This window comes from Rhinatrema bivittatum, chromosome 15 (assembly GCF_901001135.1).
Source record: "Rhinatrema bivittatum chromosome 15, aRhiBiv1.1, whole genome shotgun sequence".
NCBI classification, from domain to species: domain Eukaryota; kingdom Metazoa; phylum Chordata; class Amphibia; order Gymnophiona; family Rhinatrematidae; genus Rhinatrema; species Rhinatrema bivittatum.
The window spans coordinates 148,290-174,642 of record NC_042629.1 but is presented as its reverse complement, the minus strand read 5'-3'; the positions used below and the strand labels follow the sequence as shown (position 1 = coordinate 174,642).

At 45.0% G+C, this 26,353-nt stretch overlaps 1 protein-coding gene across 2 annotated transcripts in view; it reads left to right on the top strand.

Moving 5' to 3' along the window:
* RWDD2B (RWD domain containing 2B) overlaps positions 1-26,353 on the top strand; it is a 137,271-nt gene that overhangs the window by 27,966 nt on the left and 82,952 nt on the right. For both annotated transcript variants that reach the window (XM_029578723.1, XM_029578722.1), the window contains exon 2: positions 11,274-11,459. In XM_029578723.1, coding sequence (XP_029434583.1) covers positions 11,340-11,459 — 120 coding nt within the window. In that variant the 5' untranslated portion in view covers positions 11,274-11,339. The remainder of the gene's footprint in view (positions 1-11,273; positions 11,460-26,353) is intronic.

Here is a 26,353-nt window from a genome sequence, read left to right as displayed (position 1 = left end):
AATTTTAGAACAACTGATGTTGCCACCATTTGAACCCATGGACTCTGCTCACATAAAATACTTAACTTGGAAAGTGGTATTCTTAACAGAAGTCACTTCTGCAATGTTGGTGTTTGAGGTAATTGTGGGTGGATCCTTGGGCCGGTGGCAGATGACCACGCCCCCGGGGGAAGATCCCGAGAGGGACCACCGGTCAGGCTCAGAGTATGGAGACAGACACACACTAGTTCTTTTATTAAACAGTATATTGAACCACCAGAGGTGGCAGTAGTGAGCTAGAAGTGCCCGGCAGGGCTGTAGTCCCTCAGGTACTGGAACAGTGATCCTGGATAACTGAGCTGTAGAGAAACTGAATATAGTGGGTAGGCAAAGTATGCAGAGTTCAGGAACAGAACCTTGATGGTAACACTCACACAATATTCTCTAGAAGTAGTCCAGGTGTTGGAATGAGTTAGGCCCTCGAGGAGCGAGTACCTGGTTCCAGGGAAAGCTCTGAGAGAGAGATGGTAACTCACTGGTGTAGTAGGCAGTGATGACTTCCAGGCAGAGTAAGTATTCAGCAACCAGTCTGGGAACATGGGCCCTCGAGGAGCAAGTGCCAGTTCCTGACTGTGACATGAAAAACAAAGAGAGAGCGAGGCCCCCGAGGAGCGGGTACCCCTGGTAATTCCGAGGAGGCAGAGTAGCTAGGAGAGTGCGAAACTGGTCCTTTCCTCTTGCTAACTCGATTCGTTAGTGATTTCTAAGACCTTATATATCGGGTACTGATGATGTCATCTCAAAGGGACGCCCCTGAGGTTCGCGCCTTGCTGGTACATCAGTCGGGGCCATGCCGCGCGCGTGCGCGCCCTTAGGCCCTTGTGAAACATGGTGGATTCCAGCGTCGAGCTGCTCCGAAGACGGCAGAATGACACCGCAGCAGCCAACCTTCCACTTCAGCAAGTGGAAGTCGCCAAGGAGGTGAGGAGGGCGGAGTGGAGATGTCGGGCAGCGAATGTCGCAACAGTACCCCCCCCTTCAAAGGGCGATTAACTCTTCGGGTACCAGGCTTAGTTTTTGAAGGATGCGCGAGGTGGAACTGACGAAGCATCTCTTTGTCCAGAATATTGGTCTGAGGCTCCCAAGAATCTTCTTTGGGGCCGAAACCTTCCACTTCAGAAGGTATTCAAAAGTCTTGCCTCATACGAACATCCAGATCCTCTTCGACTTTGAATTCTAAGTTGTCTTCTGCATTGATGACAGGTGGATCTTTTGGAAGAAATTTTGCTGAGTATGAGTGGAAGTGGCGGTGTTGGGGAACGTTCATAGACCACTTCAAAAGATGACACAGTAGTGGATCTTCCAGCTTGATGGAGGGACTCCTCACGTCTTCTACTAGACATCTGAGATTGAAGTTGCCTTCTGCCCCTGGGTCCATCGGGGCAGGAGTCTGAACCATGACCGGTCCGTGAGTCCAAGAGACTGGAAGAGAAAGCGGAGGAGTGGGCGCGGTATGGCCTAAGAACAGTCCTCTTGCAGGACTTAGGCCCGTCCATTTTCCGGACGAATGGAGCATGTAGCGACAATATGGCCGGGCTGACCGCAGTACATGCATAGACCGCGCTTCTTCCAAAGTCTTCTCTCTTTGGAAGTAAAATGTCCATGACCAAGTTGCATTGGTTCATCTTTATCTACAGCAGGAATTACTGGAACCATCCGAGGTGCAGATATGGCACTAGCCTGTTTCAACCCAGGTAACACCTTGAGCCGGAGTTCCTTCACCTTGTCCCGGAGCAGATGATCAATCCGAGTGGCCAAGGCTATTAATTCGTCCAGCGAGTCAGGTGTTTTGCCAGCAGCCAGCTCGTCTTTTAAACGGGTATCCAGGTCTCTGCAAAAGAGTGTCTTGAGACATTTGGGGTCCCAGCGAAGTTCTGCCGCAAGAGTTTTGAACTCTATGGCAAATTCAGCCAATGATCTGCTGCTTTGCTTCAATTCCACCAAAGAAGAACCAGCTACGGCAGTACGAGCAGGGTCGTTGAAAATGGATTTAAACAAGTCCATAAATCCTTCTGTGTCCTGCAAAATGGGGTCCTTGTGCTCCCACAAGGTAGATGCCCAAGACAAGGCCCTACCATCCAGGTATGAAAGGATGTAGGTGGTCTTGGAAAGAGCCGTTGGAAATAAAGATGGCCGTAAGGCAAAGTGCATGCAGCACTGGTTTAAGAAGCCCCGGGCCTTCTGATTTTCACCGGAAAAGCGGATAGGAGCCGCCAGTGGTACAGCAGTTTTTAAAGTTACCTCCTGTAACTGACCTTCTTGGTTGGAAGCTGTGCCTTGAATCTTCTGTGTGTGTAGCTGATGAAACGCTGAAGTAAGTTTCTCCAAGGCGTCTTGCTGTTCCACAATGCGCTGGGCCAGGCCCGGTATGGTCTGCAAAGCACTGAGTTGTGCCGGATCCATGGAGTTCAACGTAATTTATGGAATCAGCTCATATATGAGCTTTTGTACACATTCGCTGCCACAGCATTTTAACTATTGTACACTTATTACAAGTGTGACTGCTCATCCAGTTTTAATGACGGGGTAGCCCTTTTCAATTACGTTTCAAACTGCTGTTCTCTTAAGGAAAACAAACTTTTTTTTGAAGATTTTTTGTTAAGTTTTTAAACCATTGAAAGTATATAACATCAACTCCAACTTAATGATAAAACTTTTTGTGGAATAGAAAATTTATCTTTTCCAAAGACATAAGCTAGAGCCCAGAGCTCGTCAGCTCTGCTCTGCTGAACGCCTGACACCACTGGTGTTTTGAAGGCTTCTTCCTCAGGGGCTTTAAACACTGAAAGTTGGAATAAGAACATATTGGGGTAGATTTTTAAAAAGCGCGCCTTCGCGTACTTTTGTTGGCGCATCAGGCGCAAACAAAAGTACGCTGGATTTTAGTAGATACGCACGTAGCCACTAAAATCCTGGATCGGCGCGCGCAAGGCTGCCGATTTTGTGTAGCCGGCGCACGCCGCGCAGCCTGCCGCCATTCCCTCTAAGGCCGCTCCGATATCGGAGCGGCCTCGGAGGGAACTCGCTTTCGCCCTCCCCTCACCTTCCCCTCCCTTCCTCTATCTAACCCACCCCCCCCCCGGCCCTATCTAAACCCCCCCCCCTACCTTTGTCGGGGGATTTACGCCTCCCGGAGGGAGAAGTAAATCCCCACGCGCCAGCAGGCCGCTAGCGCGCCGAGACGCGACCTGGGGGCGGTTCCGGAGGGCGCGGCCACGCCCCCGGACCGCCCCGGGCCGAAACCACGCCCCCCGGGCCCGCCCCCCAAACGCCGCGCCGATCGGCCACGCCCCCCTCGAAAAACCCCGGGACTTACGCGAGTCCCGGGGCTCTGCGCGCGCCGGTAGGCCTATGGAACATAGGCGCACCGGCGCGCAAGGCCCTGCTCGCGTAAATCCACCCGGATTTACGCGATCAGGGCTCTTAAAATCTGCCCCATTTAGTGCCAAAACGCCGACATCCAAAACAAACAGTTCAAATAATAAAGGCTTACAGAGTTGGAGAATCGACCATCTATGTGGCAAACCAAAGGACCCGCCATCTTTAGACTGATGTTTTTAAGTCTACATATGAATTCAAAAAGAGCCAATCAGAAAAAGACGTAGGGTAAAACAGGTGAAATAATTAAAGGGCTAAAACTAAGCCCTTTAAGTGAGACTTGTGTGTGTGTTACCATCAAGGTTCTGTTCCTGAACTCTGCATACTCTGCCTACTCACTATATTCAGTTTCTCTACAGCTCAGTTATCCAGGATCGCTGTTCCAGTATCTGAGGGACTACAGCCCTGCTGGGCACTTCCAGCTCACTACTGCCACCTCTGGTGGTTCAATATACTGTTTAATAAAAGAACTAGTGTGTGTCTGTCTCCATACTCTGAGCTTGACCGGTGGTCCCTCTCAGGATCTTCCCCCGGGGGCGTGGTCATCTGCCACCGGCCCAAGGATCCACCCACAACTACCTCAAACACCAACATGCAAGAAGAGTCAGTGAATTGCAAGCCTTAGTTCACTATGCTCCATATCTGCAATTTTTCCACCAAAAAGCAGTTCTTTGAACTCATCCAACTTTCCTTCCAAAGGTAGTATCGCAATTCCATTTAAATCAAACTATAGAATTACAACATTCTTTCCCAAGCCTCATTCAAACGACAGAGAGCTTATGCTCCACACGCTTGACTGCAAACGTGCACTAGGGTACTACAAAGACAGAACACAGTCTGCTCCCCGTGCTGCTCAACTTTTTGTTTCCTTTAACCCTAACGCACCAGGAATTCCGATAACCAAACGAACCATATCTAGCTGGATAGCGCAATGTATAAAATTTTGTTATGACAAACAAAATCTAAATCTACCTTCTTTTCCAAATGCTCATCAAGTTAGAGCTATGGCAACATCCATAGCACATTTATTTATTTATTTATTTTATTTATTTAGTTTTATATACCGACAACCGTTTGCACATCGTGCCGGTTTACAGATAACTTACAACCAAAATATATATAGGCAAAAGCCTTTACAAGGAACAGTGTGTAACATAAACGTAGTAACGGAGTAATAACTAAATAACTAGGGGAGGGAGGGGTGGGGGTGATCGAGACAGAGGAGGGGGCAGGGGGAGGGTGAAAAACAGATACATAAGGAAAAAAAAAAAGAAAAAAAAATGTACAGGGAATCAATGGGCAAGTGATATGTACAAAGGTTTTATACAAGTATTGAATAAGCGCATAAACAACAGTGGATGAGGTGAGAGGATGTGTGCGGGTTCTACTAAGTGAGAAGTTATTATGTGCAGGATGTTACATGTGGGGTTTGCGGTTGTTTCGAGGGGGAGGGTGTAGGTCCTGTGGTGGGGGTGTTGGTACAAGATGGAAGTTGGGTTAGGGTGTTGGTGGGTGACGATGATGATTGGGGGTATGCTTGGGAGGAAAGAGCCAGGTTTTGAGTTTCTTTTTGAAGGTGGGTGTGGAGGTTTCGGTACGTAGATCGAGAGGCATAGAGTTCCACAGGGATGGGCCTGCGAGGGAAAGGGCCCTATTAGTGGTGGAGATGAGTCTTGTGGATTTTATGGAGGGAGGAATAAGAGTTCCACGGAGGGAGGAGCGGGTAGGTCTTGTGGAGGTACGAGGGATGAAAGGTGGGTTTAGCCAGTTGTAATGTTCGTTAGTAATACTTTTGTGGATGAGGGTAAGGGTCTTGTATATGATTCATGAGTGGATGGGAAGCCAATGGAGATTAATGAGGGTGGGGGTGATGTGATCTTTCTTGTTGACATTGGTGAGGATGCGTGCAGTAGCGTTTTGAAGGAGTTGGAGAGGTCTGATGTGGGTGGCAGGGAGTCCAAGTAGGAGTGCGTTACAGTAATCTATTTTTGAAAAAATTAGGGATTGGAGTACTGTGCGGAAATCGTGGAAGTAGAGAAGGGGTTTGAGTTTTTTGAGGGTTTGGAGTTTGAAATAGCAGCTGCCAAGGATAGATTTGATATATGGCTTGAAGGTTAGTTGGTTGTCAAGTATAACACCCAGATTTCTTGTGTCTGAGAGAAAGTTAGGAGGCTGGAGAGTGGAGGGACAGGGTCTGGGTGCATGTCTAGAGGAGATGAGGAGGAGTTCAGTTTTTTGCGGGTTAAGGGCTAGGTGCATGTCGGTGAGGAGTTGGTTAATGGAGGCGAGAATGGTGTTCCATTTATGGAGAGCAGTGAGTACAGTGTTTGTGAAGGGAATGAGGATTTGCACATCATCTGCGTAGATGAAGTGTGTAATGCCAAGGTTGGAGAGGAGGTTTGTGAGGGGGAGCATGTAAATGTTAAATAGGGTGGAGGAGAGGGAGGATCCTTGGGGGACGCCACAGTCGAGGTTAACAGGGGGGGATGTGAAGTTGTCGGTGAGGACTGTGTAAGTGCGGTTTTGGAGGAAGGACTTTATCCAGGAAAGAGCAGTACCTGAGATTCCTATACTGGTGAGGGTGTTGATGAGGATGTTATGATTTACGGTATCGAATGCGGCGGAAATATCTAGCATGGCAATAAGATAGGAGTTACCGGCATCCATTCCTTTGATGATGGTATCTGTAAGGGAGAGGAGTAGGGATTCTGTACTGAGGTGTTTTCGGAAACCATATTGTGTTGGTGGGAGTATGTTGGATTGTTCTAGGTGGTCAGAGAGACGGGAGTTAACTAGTTTCTCAATGATTTTGGAGAGGAAAGGGAGATTGGAGATGGGACGGAGGTTGGATGGGTCAAGGGAGGGTTTTTTTAGGATGGGTTTGACCACAGCTTGTTTCAGGGAGTTAGGTACCAGGCCGTGTTCGAGGGAGCAGTTCACGATTTTGGAGAGGGAGGTGGCTATTGTTTTGGGAATAGCGAATAGTAGTTTAGTAGGGATGGTTTCTGAAGGGTGGGAGGAGGGTCTCATCTTTTTTAAGATGTTTTCTATTTCTAGTGTTGATGAGGGTTCAAAGGAAGAGAGGATGTTGGGTGTGTGTGGGGTGGGGGGGGTTATACTATTAGTGTTAGGGGAATTTTTGGTGTTGGGGGTAAACTTGGCGGTGATGTTAGATATTTTGTTCTTAAAGAAGAGGGCAATTTCATTGCATCGGGTCTGTGTGGAGGGGACTTGGGGTGTAGACACGTTAGATTTGGTAAGATTCGAGACTAGGGTAAATAGTGCCTGTGGGTTGAATTGGAGGTGGTGAATTTTCTTGGCATAGTATTCCTTTTTTGTTGTCTGAATGGCGTTTCTATATGTATGCATGAGTTGGTAATAGATGGTTTTTGTGGCAGTGGTGGGATGTTTGCGCCAGTGTCTTTCTGCTGCTCTAAGCTGGATTTTTTGGGTTTTGAGTGTCTGGGTATACCAGGGTTTTTTAGATGATTTGGTTTGTGTGATTGTTTTTTGAATGATTGGGCATAAGTTGTCGGCGATTTTCTGGGTGGTTTCTGTCCAGGAGGATATAGCACTATCTGCTGTCGCCAGGTCAATGTGGTTTGGGATGTTTGAGCAAGCCGTGGCCAGGGTATCTATAGGGCAGGTTTTACGAAATTGGAAGGATTTAGGTTGGGGAGGAGAGGAGATGGGAGGGGTTTGTAGAGAGAGAGTTGTGTTGATGATGGAGTGGTCGGACCAGGGGACAGGGAGGCATGTGGGGGAGTGGATGATGTTGATGAGTGAGTTGGTGAAAATGAGGTCAAGGGTATGACCAGCTTTGTGGGTTGGGGAGTGGATAAGTTGGGTAAGGCCCATTGCGTCTAAGGATGAGATGAAGGCTTTGCATGTGGGGGACTGTGGGGTGGAGTCGACATGCAGGTTAAAGTCGCCAAGGAGTATCGTGGGGATGTCGGGAGAGAGGGAGATGGTGAGGAATTCGATGAGGGGGGAGGGGTCTTTTTCTAGTAGACCAGGGGGGGTATATATAAGGCAGATTTGTAGGGATTGCGATTTGAAAAGGCCTACTTCATACTGGTTGGGAATATTGCAGGTTTGTGAGGTGAGCTTGAATTCTTTTTTGGCTATGAGGAGTAGGCCCCCTCCTCTTTTCTTTTTTCGGGGGATGGAGAAAATGTCATAAGTTTCCGAAGGTAGTTGGTTAATGAGGGGGTGTCGCAGGGTTTGAACCAGGTTTCAGTTACTGCAAAGATTTCTGGTTTGGAGTCAGTTAGAATATCGTGGATAAGGTGTGTTTTTTGTTTTAGGGATTGGGCGTTAATGAGTAGAAGAGAAATGAGGGAGATGGTGAGGGCGTGGGAGGTGGGGGATATGGGAATGGAGGTCAGACGCCTTTTTTGAGTGTTGTGGTGGCTGTAGGGGGGGAGGGATAGTTTTGAGGGGCGTCCGAGTGGGTAAAAGGGGGGACAGAGGTAAGCGTGTGGGGGCATTATTGGGTGAGGTGCTAGTAGAGGTGTATTGGATAGAAGGACAAATTGTGAAATGCGGGCACAGAATGCAATTAAACAGTTTTACAGCAATTGTAGCAGGTTAATGCAGATGCATGCACTGTAATGCAAATGAACAGATTGAAGCAACTTAAACAAATTATTGCACTTGGTCGGAGTAGTGCAGATGGAGTATATGAGATGCAATTTAACAGCTGAAAGCAATTGATAAGAGTGATGCAGGTGAATAGCTTAATTGTTACGGCTATGCCTGCTTTGTAGCCGCCTCACCACTAGAGGTCCTCCTCGAGCATGTCCTTCTGGCTGGCCCACTCCTTCCTTCCTGTCTACTCTATACACCACTCTTGTCTTTATAACCCTGTCTAGCAGTACCATCGGCGCTTCAGCATCGAGCTCACTTGGGCTCCCTGCTCTAGCCTCCTGTGTTTGGCCTTCGGGCCTTCTGTCCTGTTCTGTATTGCCTTGCTTGCGGTGTTTGGCCTTCGGGCCTTCTGTCCTGTTCTGTATTGCCTTGCTTGCTGTGTTTGGCCTACGGGCCTTCTGACCTGACTCGCCTTGCTCTGTGTGTGTGTGTGGCCTACGGGCCCTCTGCCTTCTGTGTGTGTGTGTGGGCCTACGGGCCCTCTGCCTTCTGTGTGTGTGTGGCCTACGGGCCCTCTGCCTTCTGTGTGTGTGTGTGGCCTACGGGCCCTCTGCCTTCTGTGTGTCTGTGTGGCCTACGGGCCCTCTGCCTACAGGGTGTGTGTGTGGCCTACGGGCCCTCTGCCTACAGGGTGTGTGTGTGGCCTACGGGCCCTCTGCTTACAGGGTGTGTGTGTGGCCTACGGGCCCTTTGCCCTGCTCTGCTGCCTTCGGACCTATGTGTTTTATGTTCATTGTCAGTGCTGTCCTGGTTTGTCTGTACCGTTCTCTGTCAGTCTTGTTTTCTCTTCTCGGTCACTTATACATCCAGCCATTATCACTCTTACCTGCACGCTTCCTGAATTCATCCTTACCAGCACCCAGTTCCAGTTTCCTGTACACCTGTACCTGCATTCACATTCATACATACCTCCATGCAGTATCAGTACTTAAGTTCACCCTTACCTTCATGCATCTGATATTAGGTATCCCCAGTCAGTGTGAAACTCCATTTGCCTATTCCACCTTCCCACTTGCCCATAGGGTTCATTCATTCCTGCCTGCACCAGCCAGCATCTGGACTCGTCTGCAACCCTGCCTCTCTCCATCCAGAGACACCCCTGTTAGTGGTGTTCTCAACTCCTGACCGGAGCCCTACCGTGACATTAATGCAATATAACAAACTAAAAGCAGTTGAACATGGTAGGTAGGCATTTAGATAACATAGGTTATGAAATGCAGATACTGTAAGGTACGTTGATCGAGAGAAGTGAAATGAGCAGGACACACTTACGTTTGATACGCTTGATGTGAAGGAACACAGTATAGGAAAATTTAACATGGGGGGCAGAACTTTGTGAACTGTCCATGGCCTGTCCTTAGTGAAAGTGTTCTCTTGGTGCTAGATCTTGTCTCCACCTGACAAGCGTCGGATATTGGCGGGGTATCTAGCTGGATAGCGCAATGTATAAAATTTTGTTATGACAAACAAAATCTAAATCTACCTTCTTTTCCAAACGCTCATCAAGTTAGAGCTATGGCAACATCCATAGCACATCTCCGCCATGTTCCACCAGTATACATCTGCAAAGTGGCTACGTGGTCATCTCTTCACACATTCACTTCTCATTATTGCTTAGACCAACAATCAATAACTGATGCAAAGTTAGGTCGAGCTGTACTACAGTCCTTATCCTCTTAAAAAAAAAAAGAGGACAGAAGAATTACACAATGAAACAAGGGGTCGACTACCACTTATTATTTATTATTTATTATTATTATTATTATTATTTATAACTTTTATATACCGGCATTCGTAAAAAAAAAACATCATGTCGGTTTACAGACAACTGAGAAAGGAAATTACAATGATAGATGGAGGAAGGATAGGAAGTTAAAAGGTGACAACTTTACTGTAGAGCCAACGGGCGCCACAGTTATTAAATGAGATTACATGTGGTTAACCAGGTTGGACATAAATTAATTATATACAAGAGGCGACAGAGTGGGGGGTAGCGCGGGGTGGGGGATGAAGCGCATAGGGGAGGCGGGGTGGGGTAGGAACTGTACAAGGGGGCAGGTGGTGGCGATGGGAAGGAGAGGTGGTGACTGAATATCAGGAAGCCATAAAAAGGATGGGGTGGTGAGGGAGGGAGGGTGTGTAGGGGGGCGGGGGGACACTGTACTAGGGAGAGGGAAATAATGAGTGTTGAGGAGTGTCTGATCACGCACAAGAATGACTCAAGTAAGATAGCGTGATCGGGAGCTTTGAACTCCCATGACAGCATGGCTAATTCAGCCCTGCTATCGATGGGAAAAAGCAAGTTTGCTTACCGTAAACGGTGTTTCCAAAGATAGCAGGATGAATTAGCTATGCTGACCCACCCTCCTCCCTGTTAGTCAACCTTTTTTCTTCTATGGCTACGCCTAAGCTTAATTACAGACTGAGGAGAATCTATTACTTTCCTGTGGCGGGAACACATGTGTAGCCGCAGAGGAAGCAAAGCTTTATCTCTGCTTAAGGAAACTCCACCTCCCGGGCCTTGATAGACAGTTCCCATGACAGCATGGCTAATTCATCCTGCTATCTACGGAAACACCGTTTACGGTAAGCAAACTTGCTTTTATATCCCATACTTACTTCATTTACAGTTTTTATTTTTTTCAGGAAATTTATCAGTGTTTATTACAAGAACAGAAACAGGAGCTAGTGCAAAAAAAAAATGCCACATCATTTCGGGTAAAGATTTTAGTTCTTTGTAATAAACACAAAGGCCCAGCCAAAATAAAATCTGTATACATAGGTCCCTATACAGACGTTTTCTTCTTCTGCTGGGCCATTTGCCTTTTGATTTAAGGATTTAGAAGATTATTAGGTAAACAGTGAAGGCCTGGCTTTTTAGTGACGCATTTACATGAAAGGGGAGGTATGCTGCTGGGAAAGTGGGGAGTTAGAATATGCTGCAGATTTGAATTTGGATTATTGTTTATACTATTAACATTTTCTTTTTCATGTTGTTGTATTAGTATTTGTTTGTTACTTCCCTAGAGTGCATTGGGTAAGGTGAGATGACCATTAAATAAAATAATGTAAAAATAACCTAGCCATTATTTTTCATGGCCTGAGAAAAATTAACTCACTCAGTCATCAGATTGATATTGTATTCTGCATAAGCCTATATTCTATGTACGTTTAATTTGCCACATTTCTTTTTTTCTACTGTTTAGAAACAACCAACCATGACAGGGCTGGAGGAGGCAGAGCCAGCTTTCTGAATTAGAACTGCTTTTAGTATGTTCCCTACTGAAAAGGAATTTGTTGTGACAGATCACCTGGCCCTTAGCAGAATGAGGGATTATGTTGAAAAGCAGACTTCATTTATTGCCATCTTAAAAATTCAATTCCTAATTAAGGTAAAACTGGAGATTGCTGATGCAGCGTGAGGTAATGTATTCTCCTTTTCTTTAATTTCTGAGTTTTCCATGAGCAAGACCAGGGTTTCCAACTAGTGCTAGGTCATCAGAGGTAGGGTTGAGCCAGTCAGTCTGGGTTTATCCCCACTGTTAAAACTTACTTAAAACTTGGAAGCCAAATAACAAAAGCTTATCCATTGCTATTGGCATTTATATGGTTCCTTATTCTAAGGCATATCACAAAACTGTATAGTGTATGAGCAATGATACAAAGTGAGGATGGATAGGAATTATATGAAAGACAGTAAAATGGGTTTTGAGATTTGTGTTGTCATTTGGCTTACTTAATTTGTTCTAGTGATAAACGTCTACTAAGAGAAAGAAAGAGAAAGTGGATGCGGGGGGACTGACAGCAATAGCAAACGGTGGAAGGAATAAATGTTACACGATGGCTAGTAAAGGACTAATCAAATAGGAGAGAGAGGGCAGAGCTCTGCAAGCATTTTAAATGTCAGACCCACAGTCCTGAACTGACACAGAAGTTTAACAGGTAACGAACATAAAAGAAGCAAGCAAAGATGTGGGTATAAGATAACTCACAATATTAAAAGTGTGTTTTGATGAAAGTGTTTTAAAACCTCGGTAAAGAAAGACTAGTAAAGACCAGCTCTAAGAGTCAGTCTAAGAAATTTATTGTAAAGAAAGGCGTGGTTCTTTAGGAGCAGTGAGAGTCACAATCAAGCGGTGCATGCAAGCTCAGTCTCTACCCCCATGTCTCTAACGTCTGTGCACAACGTTATAAGGGTTTTCCTTCAGCCAATCAGCAGGTGTCTGCGTATACCCATCCCTATCTCTGACCAATTAGAAAATTTTTCACACATGTACCTGCTTGTTACTAGGGATTTTAACACTGATCCTCACGTAGTTGTGACATGCACAGAAGCTGGCATCCATTCCTTTGTCTGTTTTTTAAGTTTTGTTTGCAATTCCGGTATTCTCTTCACATTCTTGTACCTTCTAGCAACTTCCATTATATTGCCTATCATACATTCCCCCCCTTGAAGGGTTTCGCTAGGAACCCTTCACATCTGTCTGCGTCGCACATCGCCTGTATTAGGTTGTCCTGCCTTACCAAGGCTATTCCTTAGTGGCTGACTTACCCATCCTCGTACCACTGTGCTCATTTTTTCCCAGATGGACCTCATTTTCGGTGGGGAAGCTATACATCAGTATTATTGGAATCCACAGCAGTAAATTCAAAGTCCTCAGCTTGATCAACATAATTTGTGCACTCGTTTGGGTTACCAACATTTCAGACACTCAATCTTGACATCTTCATAGGCAGATGCAGAGGCAGGGTAAAACACAAACAGACACTGAGTCCTAGTCCTAGTAAGGCAATGGTACATACTGAGCCAGTTAGAATTTTCAAACCTGAGCCTAATCTCGAGAACCATGATCCAAGGGATCCAAAAGGATCAGTGACATCCAGTCCTTTCCAAGTTTGTACGGGCACATGTGCAAGAGACACCATGTTTTGGGTGATTTATTCACCGTTGTCGTTGATTTGTAGGCAGCAGTTACTGAGATTGAATTTTCCACATAGACCTCCTTCTGAAGCTAATATGTAATCTAACGCTAGACGATTCTGATAAATGGCATTCCGGAAACCCTTTTGTTGTGCAGCTAGTATTCTCAGCGCTTTAGCAGTTTCATTAGTAATTATTTCAACAACAGCTTGTAATCTTATAATACGATTTAACATGTAAATTGGAGTTCTATAACTCCAAGAGCCATCCTGAGCCCAGGAGGCTGGATTGTAATACGCTATAATTCGTTCTGGGGCCATTCGTCATCTTTCCAATTACCTATCTTAAGCTCTCTTTTGCGTCATTCTGAATAAGTACTGTACAGGGGCATCCCTAGTTATTGACCCATCTTTAGGGGAATCAAGAAGAATGAGGGGCGAATGGTGCCCATAGTACAGGTGCCAAACCATCCTTTAGGTAGGGAAGTATGTGCTAGATACCACATATCCAGTATAGGCCATTTGGAGCATACCAGCTCTGGGGAGTTAGTCCATTTCTTAGGGAACGGAAAGGTTCAATTTCCCAACCAGTAAAGTTCGGGGTTACAGAAGAATTAGGCCAATGAGAAATAATTATGTGAGCTTTCGCAGTATGGGTAAGGGAAGATTGCGACAAGCAAGAGGAGTTACCCATAGCTATAGTATGTAGTGCTGTATATGATCTATGAATGCACCATGCTGCAACGATGGGGTAGGCTAATACCCATTGTGCTCTCCCATATCTGGGTGGTAACTGAACACTGGAGACGTTATAGGGTGTTTTCCAATCCCATTCTTTCGCTTCCCAAGGCCAGTTATCTCCCATATTGGTTCCCCCACAAACATAGCAATTAGAAACATTTAGAGAGGTGGTAATAGCATTGGCAAGGTCAATGAAAAGGTTTCGGGTGATAGGGGACACAGGAAAAGGTTCTTGGACATATTGGTAAAACTCTTTAAAAATAGCAGAATGATCTAACGGACTGTTACGAGTAGTAACCTTCTGAATATAGAAGAGCCCTCCAGGGTCTGTTCTTGTGGCATAAATTCGGATACCGAAAATGTTACCCCATTTATGGAGGAATTCAGATGGGTTGAAAAGGGTAAAATTAACCTTGTTACAGGTATTTAAGGCACAGTTTGACAGGCTCGGTACTAGCGTTAAGGAAGCAAATTTATAAGTAGTATGCCATGTGGTGAAGGCCACGCAATCCCAATAGGCACAATAAGAGTCAGCCTTACTTTTGGCACAGTGAGAAGTAGGAAAACCAGTGTATGGCCATTTTTTAGGGCATACATACTTGTGGTTGTGCATGTAGGTATGGTGCCAGGCCAAATCGTTGCCACATCTATAGGACGTATCCCAAGACGCGGGCAGGGTACAAACTTAAAAAATAAAGGATACCGGCTCGTCAGTAGGGGACAAAGGGGCTGATGCCATAAATAAACCCTGAAGAGTATCTCCTTTATGGACTTGTATCCATTGCTGGACAGGCTTTTCAGTGGGGTCAAAGCAAGTAATTGTATTTCCAGCTGTACATACGCTGTAATCGTGTGGAGTGATAATCCCTCACATTCGTATTGGGACTTGTACAATAGGGTGGAAGTTTTGGTTATGCCGTCTATCGTTATGGTGATGCATGCTGCACAATCAGGGTCAGTATTGTACATAGACAGTAGGAACAGGCCCATCCAAATGGACCACATATAGGAACAGCAAACCATTATTACTGGTTACAGAACATGAATACCAAATTGGAAATATAGGAACAGGCTGAGGGAGGGTAAGAATGATAAACAGAACCAGAATACACACATCCAGGAATCAAAAGAGAGAACAGGGGTTGGTAGAACATTCCGGCGTTTTAAGTTTGTCTTTGTCTCAGTCCAAATCGTCAGGAGGGGGCAACTGTTCTTCAGAGTCTGTGTCAAGTTCGAGGTCAGTAAGTTGTGGCTGCGGGTGGATGTCTCTTAGATGAGTCCACACCGTGACTTGTCCTAGCTTGACAGCTGTCGAGGTAGTAGCAGAGACCGGGAATGGTCCTACGTACACAGGATCTTTCCAACTCTTATACGTGTAATTCTTTCGCCACACAAGGTCCCCCACTTTTACTGATGGAAGACGATCGAGATCGTTTCGTTGATCATCTGGGGTTCCTGCAAAAGAATGCATGTAGGTCAGAGTAGCACATAGATTTTTCCAATATATGGGGAGAAGGTCCATCATAGCCGAACTAGGAGTTACCCAAGGCATAATCCTACCTGTCTGAAATTGGAATGGTGATAAGCGTAATTCGGACAGAGGTGCGTTTCGCAAATACAACAATGCCCATGGTAGAAAATCTAACCATGAATCCTCAGTTTGTTCCATCAGTAACTGTAGTCGTGTCTTCAATAAACCATTGTATCGTTCCACAAGACCGTTACTCTGAGGTCTATAAATAGCCACTCTACGATGGTGGCATCCCAGTAATTGTATGATGGTGTCCACCAGCTTGTTGGCAAAATGGGTGCCGTTGTCAGTGACTATGCGATGTGGAAACCCATGGACGGTATAATTTCTTGGCACAACGCTTTTGCCATCGCATCACTACTCTTGCTTCTGCAGGGAAAAGCCTCTATCCAATGTGAGTACCTATCAACGCAAACCAAAAGGAAACGATGGCGGAGCTCTCTGCTTCCCATGTCCGTAAAATCGCAGTGTCATTCCATGCCTGGACTTTGCGGTCAGGGAATATGTCCAGGATTAATAAGGGGCCCTCTTCGTGGAATGTTACCTGTACAAATATGATACATTTGTACGGTCTCATGGCATATATGCGGACAATAAGTCTTGCATGAGCTGTGTGGCTGGCCTATGAGCTGGCAAATGTAAACTGGAGGCAATGTGTCTGATCGCTGCTAAGGATAAACAAGGCTTTCCAGATGGATGGGTATACAGGAAACAATCTTCACTGGGGTGACTGATAGGCATTGCCCCAGCACGTATCCATTTGTCAATTTCAGCACCAGTTGCTTCTTGCTGGAATTGATAAGCAGTTTGCAGGGGAGAGGGTACATCTTCTGGATACCACAAGGGTGTTTCCTCATCCTCCCAAAGTGGACCATGAGGGTGCGTAGCTTGTGCTTCAACTCTTGCTTTAGAACATGTAGTTACCATGATGCGATAGGGGTTGGGCATATTGTCTTGTTGATGCTGTTTAAGACCTTGGAGTTCCATGTCAACTAGGTAATTTCCCAACGCTTCCCATAATGATGATGGCTTCTGGTGACCTTTGACCCATGTAGTCGCAACATGTTCTCCGCTGCCACCAAATTCTTCAAGAGATGTAAACAGTTTCTGCCATATCTGTATACTATTGAGAGAGGTGCCTGTACTTGTCGTCATCCTTCTCTTCTTCCATTTGTGACGGTGTTAGTGTACGGAAGAAAAAACGTAGTGCAAGTCCGTGTAAATAGTGACAGGGACCAATGGATAATGGTGTTCCAGCAGGTGGTCCAAGAACCATGTAACTGCAATTAATTCTCCTTCTTGTACACTCGTGTCTGAGGGGAGTGAAAACACGTATTTTTCCAAAACCGTATCTGATTGAGGTAAGAGTTGAAGAGCAGCAAAACCTGTAGACGTCAGGAGGGTTCCTCCAGCATCAGTAAACCAATATTCTCCAGTTTCGCAGGGAGTGGCAAGTAAAGAAAGGTCGTCTGGTTCGGGAAGCTGCCAGGTACAAGTGTGAGGCGAAGTGTCAAAAGGATCCATGGCTGATAGTATTTTGTCCAAAGAAGTAGCCGTGGCAGGCACTGTCTTGCCCCATGGCTGTAGCGTAGTAGCAGAGGAGGTGAGAATAGCTTTGTACTTTCCAGTACGAGAGGCAGTTAAAGACATTTGGGAAGGAGTGAGAAGAAAGCTAACATCATGTCGAGTATGAAGAATCACCGTGGCGTAAGGAATATAGTGATTCAATTTTTCTCGTGCTGCAGCGCAGGCGACCACTCCTTTTTCGCAAGTAGTCATACCTAATTCGACTGGGGAAAATTTACCAGAAAGGAAGATAACAGCTTCCATTTGATCTTGTGTGCCAACGGCAGACCAGGTATGTTGTCCAGCTATGACCCAAAGGTGCAAAGACTGGGTATGTTGGTAAGCCAATAGGGTATTAGCTTGCATAGCCTCGGTAATGAGGGCTTTCAGACGGGATGTGTCTCGAGCAATGAAATGTACAGGCTGGGAGCCTTTTGCTTGTTTTGTAGATAACTGTACAGGAAAAGGGCCTTTTGACTAAAGGCAAGAATCCAAAAACGACAAAAATTAAGTAAGCCCAGTATAGCTCGAGTCTGGGTAACCGTGAGGGGTGGAACAGGGAGGGACACCAGAGATCGTACTAGATCGGGGTCGGGAACCCATGGCTCACGAGCCAGATATGGCTCTTTTGAGGGCTGCATCTGGCTCGCAGACAAGTTTCGCCACACTTTCCCGCTGACCCAGCTGCTGCCCGGTCCTCCTCCGCCCGGGCTTAAAATGCTGTCAGCCCGGGCGGAACGCGGCAGGACAGCTGGAGTCAGCGGCACCGGCGTGCTCTCTTCTTCCCGCCCCCCCCCCCCCCCCCGCGGCCCGGAAGAGGAAGTGGAGAGTATCGGGTGCGTGCGCAGCAAGAAGAGTTCCCGGGGTGGGGGAGAGAGAGAGTGAATGAGCGAGCAAACACACATGCTTGCTCGCTCATTCACCCCGGGAACTTGCGGCAGCAGCAGCCTTCTCCCAACGCTAACCTCCTTCATTTTCAGCCCTCGCGGAGGCGGAGTCCCATCGGCCGCGGTTGAAACTCTTCATTTTCCTCCGAGCTGCGCTGCAGTCTTCTTTTCTTCGGGCCGATGCCGAGCGCACTAGCGTGGCCTCTTCTTGCCGCGCACGCACCCGATACTCTCCACTTCCTCTTCCGGGCCGCGGGGGGGACTGTGTGTGTGTGTGTGTGTGTGTGTGTGAGAGATTGCATGTATGTGAATGATTGAGAGCCTGTACATGTGAAAGAGAGTATGTCTGTGATTGAGAGCCTGCCTGTGAGAGAGAGAGCATGAATGTAAGTTTACCATTGGGAACCTGTATGTGTAAGTTTGTGATTGAAAACCTGTTTGTGTGAAAGGGTATGTGTGTATGATTGAGATCCTTTGTGTGTGAGAGAAATCATGTGTCTGTGTGTGATTGAGAGCTGGTTTAGGTGATGGAGCATGTGAGTATGTGATTGAGAGCCTGTGTGTAAATGAGAGAAAGAGAGGACATGTTTGTAAGCATGTAAATGAGAATCTGTGTGTGAGAGAAAAAGACAGCATGTATTTAGGTGATTGAAAACCTGTGTGTGTGTGTAAGCATGAAAAGATAGACAGCATGTGTGTAAATGTGTAATTAAGAGCCTATATAAGTGAGAGAGAAAAAACGTGTATATGTGAGTACTGAGAGCATGTGTGTATAGGTGTGTCATTGAGAGCCAGTGTGAGAGAGAGTGCTGGTATGTGACTGAGAGAGGAGAAAGTTCCAAGCAAACCACCCCACCTCCTGCTAATTCAGAACAATCTCAGGACACCTGGATATCAAACGTTCCCAGGTATGCAGAGCAAAAAGAATTTTGTATCCTTATTATTTTTCATTACTGGGTCTTTGTGTCTGCTATTTTTAAATATTTTGTTGGTATCTGGAAATGTTTTATATGAGTTTTTAATTATTGGATATTCCACTCATCAGCTGTTTCGAAATATGTTCTTTTTGTTAGTACAGTTTTACTGCTGATGATTTTATATTTCTTGATTTATTTTATAAGGATGGGTGATGTTTCTTTTTTCCTTTGTTACACTGCATACAGAGACTCTGGCTTGTTGCAGTTTCCAATTCAGTTTTTTCTGCATGCTTCTTGTTATGCGTTTTGGTCTCTTTATTCTATGTTAGGTGAGGGACAGCACGTGATTCAGGTGAGGTTTTTCTGCTGGCGTGTGTAGTTTCTGTGTAGGACTCTATAGCAGCCTGACTTGGTCCGTTTTCCTAATAGGAGATGTATGGTGTCTTAAGGCCTGGTGTAATATTTTCAGAGACTTATTGTACTTTAAAAGTGTGATCTTACATAAAATGCACACATTTACTTATATTTAGTTTTAAACATATTGTATGGCTCTCATGGAATTACATTTTAAAATATGTGGCGTTTATGGCTCTCTCAGCCAAAAAGGTTCCTGACCCCTGTACTAGATCGTCATTAATAGAGCGCACTCCACTTCCTAAGTGGACACCTAGAAAGGGAACAGACATCTCGGCTAACAGAAATTTATGGCGATTCAACTAGGGATGCATTTATAAGGATGGGATAATCTCTGAATTCAATGACGCATGTGGGGCAAACAGTTCTCTCGGCTTAGTGCACTTCAGTGACATCGAAGCACAGCCTTTCAATTCAGCACTAGGTATTGTACTTGATCAGAATCTAACATAAGAGCAAAACAAATTTGGATTAATCAGGGAGAAAATTCCATCAGTATTTACATAGAACATTAAACTATGACACACAACTTCATTCACTCTGCAGGTGCAAGGACACACAACACAGAAAACAAACAACAAGTAACATATTATTTCTTTTGATGAGCTCAAACCCCTGATCAAAAATAAAAGTAGGCCAAAAAGTGTGTGAAAAAATAATTAGAGTCTAGATCAATCGAGAATAAAACAAGAATAAAAATCAAAAAGGAGATCTGTTTAAAAATGAAAAACTGGGAAAAAGGAGAAAATGTAATCTTCAAACAATCTTCAAATCTTTCATCTGTGATTAACCTGGGGAAATGTAAAATCTGGCAACATAAAGGTCAGAGAAATTATAGCTCAATTGAAACTAAACATTCTGATATTAATTCAGCAAATTGCAGGCATAAAGCTACCTTATTTCTTTTATATTGCTGCGTCTCTAGGAGGCACTGTGTTCATTAATACTCAGCTTCCACTCATTTTTTTTTCTTTTCCCTTCTAGAATACAGACCTGCAACAGAATCTTTGTTACTGAGATAACTCCTTTGCTTCTGGGGAAATCTCTCTCCTCTGTGAAATGACAAAACATTGTTAATTTTGACTATTAATTTTAAATTTGCAAGGAAAGGCTTAGGGATGTGCCTTGAGTGTGCCAGTGTGATGACCAAATCTCAGTATGCTTTCTCAATGTCCCAAAAACGTATTCCTTCAAGGCAATCTCAATTCCCTTCCTTTTTCTTCCATAATTCCAGTAATGTCGGTTCAATTGTCTGCATTCCCTGTACTGACAAGATAAAGATTTCTCTCTTTTTTTTTCTTTTGCACTGTAAAATGAAACTAAACATTCTTACTGACTCAAGGCTTGAAACTTTAATACTAATCTCTGCAAATCTGCAGCACCTTCTCAAATTTCCCAGCAGATAATGTTCCAAATACCAAATGTGCTTGCAGTACCTGCCCATAAACCCTAATAATGGACCCCTGTATAGAGCAGTAGCAGAAAACAAATCACGTTGTTCTTTAGCTAAAACACTAATGGCAAAAGCAACACTTTGACTCAGAAAAGCAGGAAGTAGAAAAAGAAAAGAATTCTAATCTCAGCTTAGGGACACTGTAAGTAAACTAAACTAAGAATTCATGAAAATGGAATCTGTCTTTTCTCCTGTGCCTGTCAGGCCGTCCCACAGGATGCCCCTTCAATGGACCCCCTGCTTTCGGTTTCAGGCAGGTTTTGTTTCTCTTCTCCTCCGCACAGCCACTGAAGGGGCGAGCCTAGACTATAGTGCTGGAAATTATCACCTAAAGAACTGGGAAAGAAAGAAAAGTAAAAAGTCCTCTGCTAATGATTTAACTACTAAATGAAAGTAGCTTGAAATAAACAAATCGTGGTCACAAGCACAAAGCAGAGAAATGCCGCTAGATAAACAGAAAGAAAAGGAATGTTTGTGTTTGTTTCAGAACTGTGTCATAAAGAGAAAAGCATGTAACACTAAGAAAGATCTTGCAGCATGAATGGTAAGGAAGGAGGGGTCTCCCCCTTTCTGGTGAGGGCGAACCACCTCCAAGATGGTAACGCCCACAGAACAGCACGCGCGCGCGCACACACTGAGCTTGACACGAAGGAATGCCGAGGGAGGGCCAACTCACGCCACGTTAAGACTGCAACTCCCAGCAGGCAGCACGCGGTCCTGTGCACTGCCTGACACAAAAAGAATTCTTGAGGTGGGGGCCACCTCACTTGAAAGACACCGGGAAATTACAGGAGTTACACTGAAACCACGAGTCTATTTCCCTCTCCACTGGACACAAAGAAATTCCTAGCGAACGGACTCCAAATGAAGACTACCAAGGCTTCCTAAAATCACAGAGGCGCGGTAAGGGATTAAAATGCATACTGAAACTAATTGTGAAAATTGCACTGTAACGAATAGTCTTTCCCCAGAACCGTAATTGCAGAGCAGACAGATTATAACTTTCAAACTAGCCCACGGGGGCTATGCACACATACAAACATCCGCGAAATAAACTAGGAGAGTGATCTCTAGCTCCCTGCAGAATATCATGAGACTGCCGGAGCACACGCTGAGCCAGCTATACAGCCAAAGGCAAAACAAATAAAACTAATTATAAAATAAACACGGAGCACTGAGACTAGCCACGCTGTGCAGGGACCCGCCTACAAAAAGGTGGGGGCCCAGCACGCTCAATGAACTGAGAAGCCGGCAAGCAAGGCAGAGAGCAGAAACTAAGATATAGAGAAATCAACTGTAATAGAAAAAAAAAACTTTACCTGATCCCGACGTCTTGGAGTAAGATTATTAAAACAAAATCAAGCTCCGGCCACACGCAGGGCCCTGAAGAAAGCACCGCTCCCACGTGCTATTTACCGATACCAGCCATGCTTGTAACACCTGGTACTAGATGGTAGACTTGGACGGCCGCCACACGCCCGATACCTGAGACAGACGTCCCGCGGCGGTTTGCGCAAGGCCTCCTGGGAATCTGAGTGTCACGGCACCATATGTTTAAAAACCTCGGTAAAGAAAGACTAGTAAAGACCAGCTCTAAGAGTCAATCTAAGAAATTTATTGTAAAGAAAGGCGTGGTTTCTTTAGGAGCAGTGAGAGTCACAATCAAGCGGTGCAAGCTCAGTCTCTACCCATTGTTCTAACGTCTGTGCACAACGTTATAAGGGTTTTCCTTCAGCCAATCAGCAGGTGTCTGCGTATACCCACCCCTTATCCCTTGACCAATTAGTAAATTTTTCACACATGTACCTGCCTTGTTACTAGGGATATTAACACTGTTCCTCGTGTAGTTTGTGACATGCGCAGAAGCTGGATCCATTCCTTTGTCTGTTTTTAAGATTCGTTTGCACATTCCGGTATCTTCTTCACATTCTCGTACCTTCTAGCAACTTCCATTATATTGCTATCCATACAAAAGTTAAGAGATGGTATGCTATATGATCATTCCTCCTTCAACCAGCTGTATGGTTTTGTTTTATTTGTATGCTATGATTTTATTCCAGCAATATAAAGACTACTCAGCAATGACTATATTTCATTCAAAAATGACATTAATTTCAAGATAACAATCCAGTATTTCATATTAGGATTGGAGTGGAGTGGAGTTTCATATCAGAAGTGGAGGAGTAGGGAGCCCAGGTGAGCGAGAGACTGCGAGGAACATCATCACCTACCCTTTTTGGAGAAAAGAACTGATTTAAAACATCCAGAGACTCTTCCGTAAAGCACGGAGTGAGGACCTGACCCTCCCATCTCAGCTGTGAGAAGGAGGAGCTTTGGTGACGTCGGAGGACTGCGACTGCCCATAAGAACGTGGGCAGATGGCGCATTGCTTGGGAGCCCAGGTGAGCGAGAGACTGCGAGGAACATCATCACCTACCCTTTTTGGAGAAAAGAACTGATTTAAAACATCCAGAGACTCTTCCGTAAAGCACGGAGTGAGGACCTGACCCTCCCATCTCAGCTGTGAGAAGGAGAAGCTTTGGTGACGTCGGAGGACTGCGACTGCCCATAAGAAAGTGGGCAGACGGCGCATTGCTTGGGAGCCCAGGTGAGCGAGAGACTGCGAGGAACATCATCACCTACCCTTTTTGGAGAAAAGAACTGATTTAAAACATCCAGAGACTCTTCCGTAAAGCACGGAGTGAGGACCTGACCCTCCCATCTCAGCTGTGAGAAGGAGGAGCTTTGGTGACGTCGGAGGACTGCGACTGCCCATAAGAACGTGGGCAGACGGCGCATCGCCACCGTCGGCACGCGCTGCCTAAGCAGCGGCTTGGGTCGGCTTAGGCCGGCGAAGGCGAGAAGGCGCCCTACCTCCTTGATTTTGAAGGTGATATAAGTTTCGGATAGTCTCTCGAACGCTTTTGAATTGATTTGAATTATAACAGGAACAGTGAGTAGAAATTTCAATTTGTTGTTGAATTAATCATTGCTAATTGAGACCTATGCCACACACCAAGCGGAAGGGAAGGGTTCGCCCGGATGCCTCAACCCCAGTTAACCCCTCCCCACTACAAACAATTTTGACAAACTTCTATTCACCTTTGGACTTAGTAACCCTGGAGAATCCCGTTGTAGAGGAGGTAGGAGGGCAAACTCCACCTCTACTGGGAGAAGTGAGCTTAAGTCCCGGGGCGCCAACTACACCTCCTCCTCCAGGGAGTAGTACTATCGCTAGGGATCCTAGCTCATCTGACATACGGACTCCGATGTTACAGATGAGCTTGTTGGAGGCGGAAGCTAGCGATATGAAACTACAAAATAAAGATCAGGGAAAGGAACTTGGGATCCTTCCCCTTAAAGAGAAAGGAGTGATTGTAGAGAACTTGGTTAATCCCAGGATCTCAATATCATCAATAGAATCGGTAATAAGTCCCTCATTGAGAAATGTCGCCGACCAGGCTTATGTTAATATATCCCCTTCAACCCAAATATCTGACGTTTTTCCTGGTAATCAGAAAACAGTGACTGTGGAAACTTTATGGAGTGCTATGAATACGTTACAAAATAATATTTTAATATTAAATAATAGCATAAAAGAGATGCAAAATGTATTGATAAATATAAACCCCATGGTAATTAACTATGGGGTAGAAATCAAAAAAGTGCAGGAGAAGTTATTATCTGTAGAAATGGTACAAGCCTCAATAATTAAAGGTGAAACAGTTTTAAGTAAAAAGGTTGAAGTGTTAGAAAATCAGGTTAGGTATACAAATTTAAGGTTTGTTAATTTCCCTAGGTGTAAGGTGGTTGCGCCTAGGGAACAATTAAAAAACTATTTTCAGGATATTTTGTCATGGCAACCTGACCAGTTTCCACACGTAGTTAATGCATATTTTGTAAATGAAAAGAAACTAGATGTTTCAGATCAGGCAGATAAATCCCTGGATATTACTGGGTTAATTGAGACATCTTATTCAGCCCAAGTAGAATCAAGAGGAACTCTTTTGGTCAAATTTGAGAACTCTCTGGATAGAGAAAGAGTTTTAAAAGCTTTTATGATAAAGAGATCCTCTCTCTACTTGGGCCAGAAAATCTGGATATATCCAGACGTCTCTAAGGAGACGCAAGAAAAAAGAAAAAGATTTATCGCCTTGGCTAATATTGCAAAAACGTATGGAATACAAATAACGATAAGATTTCCATGTAAATGTGTCATGAGGGTAGACGGGGTTAGATATGTCTATTACGACCCACTTCATTTAGAGAAATATCTGGAAGAGCGAAGGAACTCAAAAGAGGGTAATACTACCGTGATCTAATTATTAGTTGGGATGAAGAATAGTCCAATTCTGTTATATATAGAGTACTTTCTAATTTTATCTATATATTTTTGCTCAGAGCTCCCCACTGTTTTAGTAACTGTATACAGGAATGTCATATATATGGTTTAGTTGTTGTTATATGGAAATTATTATGTATATCTTGTATACTTAAAGGACATTCAAAGTTTTTTGAATTTCGCAAAAGTTGAATGATACTTATTGTAAGTTGAAAATTCATAAATAAAGAATTAAAAAAAAAAAAAGAAGTGGAGGAGTAGCCTAGTGGTTAGAGCAGTGGGCTATGAACCAGGAGACCAGGGTTCAAGTCCTGCTGTCGCTCCTTGTGACCCTGGGCAAGTCACTTTACCCTCTATTGCCTCAGGTACAAACTTAGGCCTGGATTTATGAAAATGTGGTAAGTACCGCATGCGATAGCAAAAGGGGCGTATTTTATGCTAATATAGCATTTATCACAATTTGCGCTAATTACCTGTGCGAAGAGCTAAGTTAGCGCAAATTGCGATACCCTTTTCAGATTCTGCGATAAGTGCCGACCTGTTGTATTTCCATTGTTAATGGGGTGTGTGTGTGTGTGTGTGTGAGAGAGAGAGAGAGACTGGCCCTAATGTCATGGCCCATAGGTAGGTATGTGTATCCCTATGGTAGGCCCACCTAGTAACTCGAGGTGGGGATTAGGTAAGAGTGTAGGGGGTTAGGGGCCACTTTGACATTCTACGTGACACCTACGAACAGAACAGTGGTCTTTTGTGAAGATTTGATGGCCGTGAGGAAACTCACTCCAAGATGAGATTTGGGCAGTGTTCTCTCAATCTAGCTTGATGTTACCCAGGTAGAGAGTCCATCAAGCTAGGTTGAGAGAACCTTGCCTAAATCTCATCTTGGAGTGAGTTTCCTCACTCAAAATGTCATCAAATCTTCATGAGACCACTGTTCTGTTCGTAGGTGTCATGTACAATGTCAAAGTGGCCCCTAACCCCCTACACTCTTACCTAATCCCCACCTCGAATTTCTAGGTGGGCCTACCATAGGGATACAAATACCTACCTATGGGCCATGACATTATGGCCAGTCTCTCTCTCTCTCTCTCTCCCCTTCAATTCACCTGAAATAGGCCTTATGGGAGACATCACAAAGGGCGATGAAACCTTACCGCACGGTCACGGCAGCTATCGCACAGCCTAACGCAATTCAAAGAGTTGTAGTTAAAATCGGCATTACGGCTGTGCGATAGCTCTTCGCAGACAGGCTAACCCAGACCACTCTCCGCCCCTAACTCCTCCTGTTTTATGAATTTGCATCGCACCATATGATATGGTGCGATCGCATGCGTTAAACATGTTTTCGCATGCGTTAACGGGGCTTTTCGCATGCGATAAGCCCTTAACGCATGCGAAAACGCCTTATCGCATTTTGATAAATGACCCCCATAGATTGTAAGCCCTCTGGGGATAGGGAAATACCTACAGTACCTGAATGTAATCTGCTTTGAAGTGCTGCAAAAAGTGGAGTAT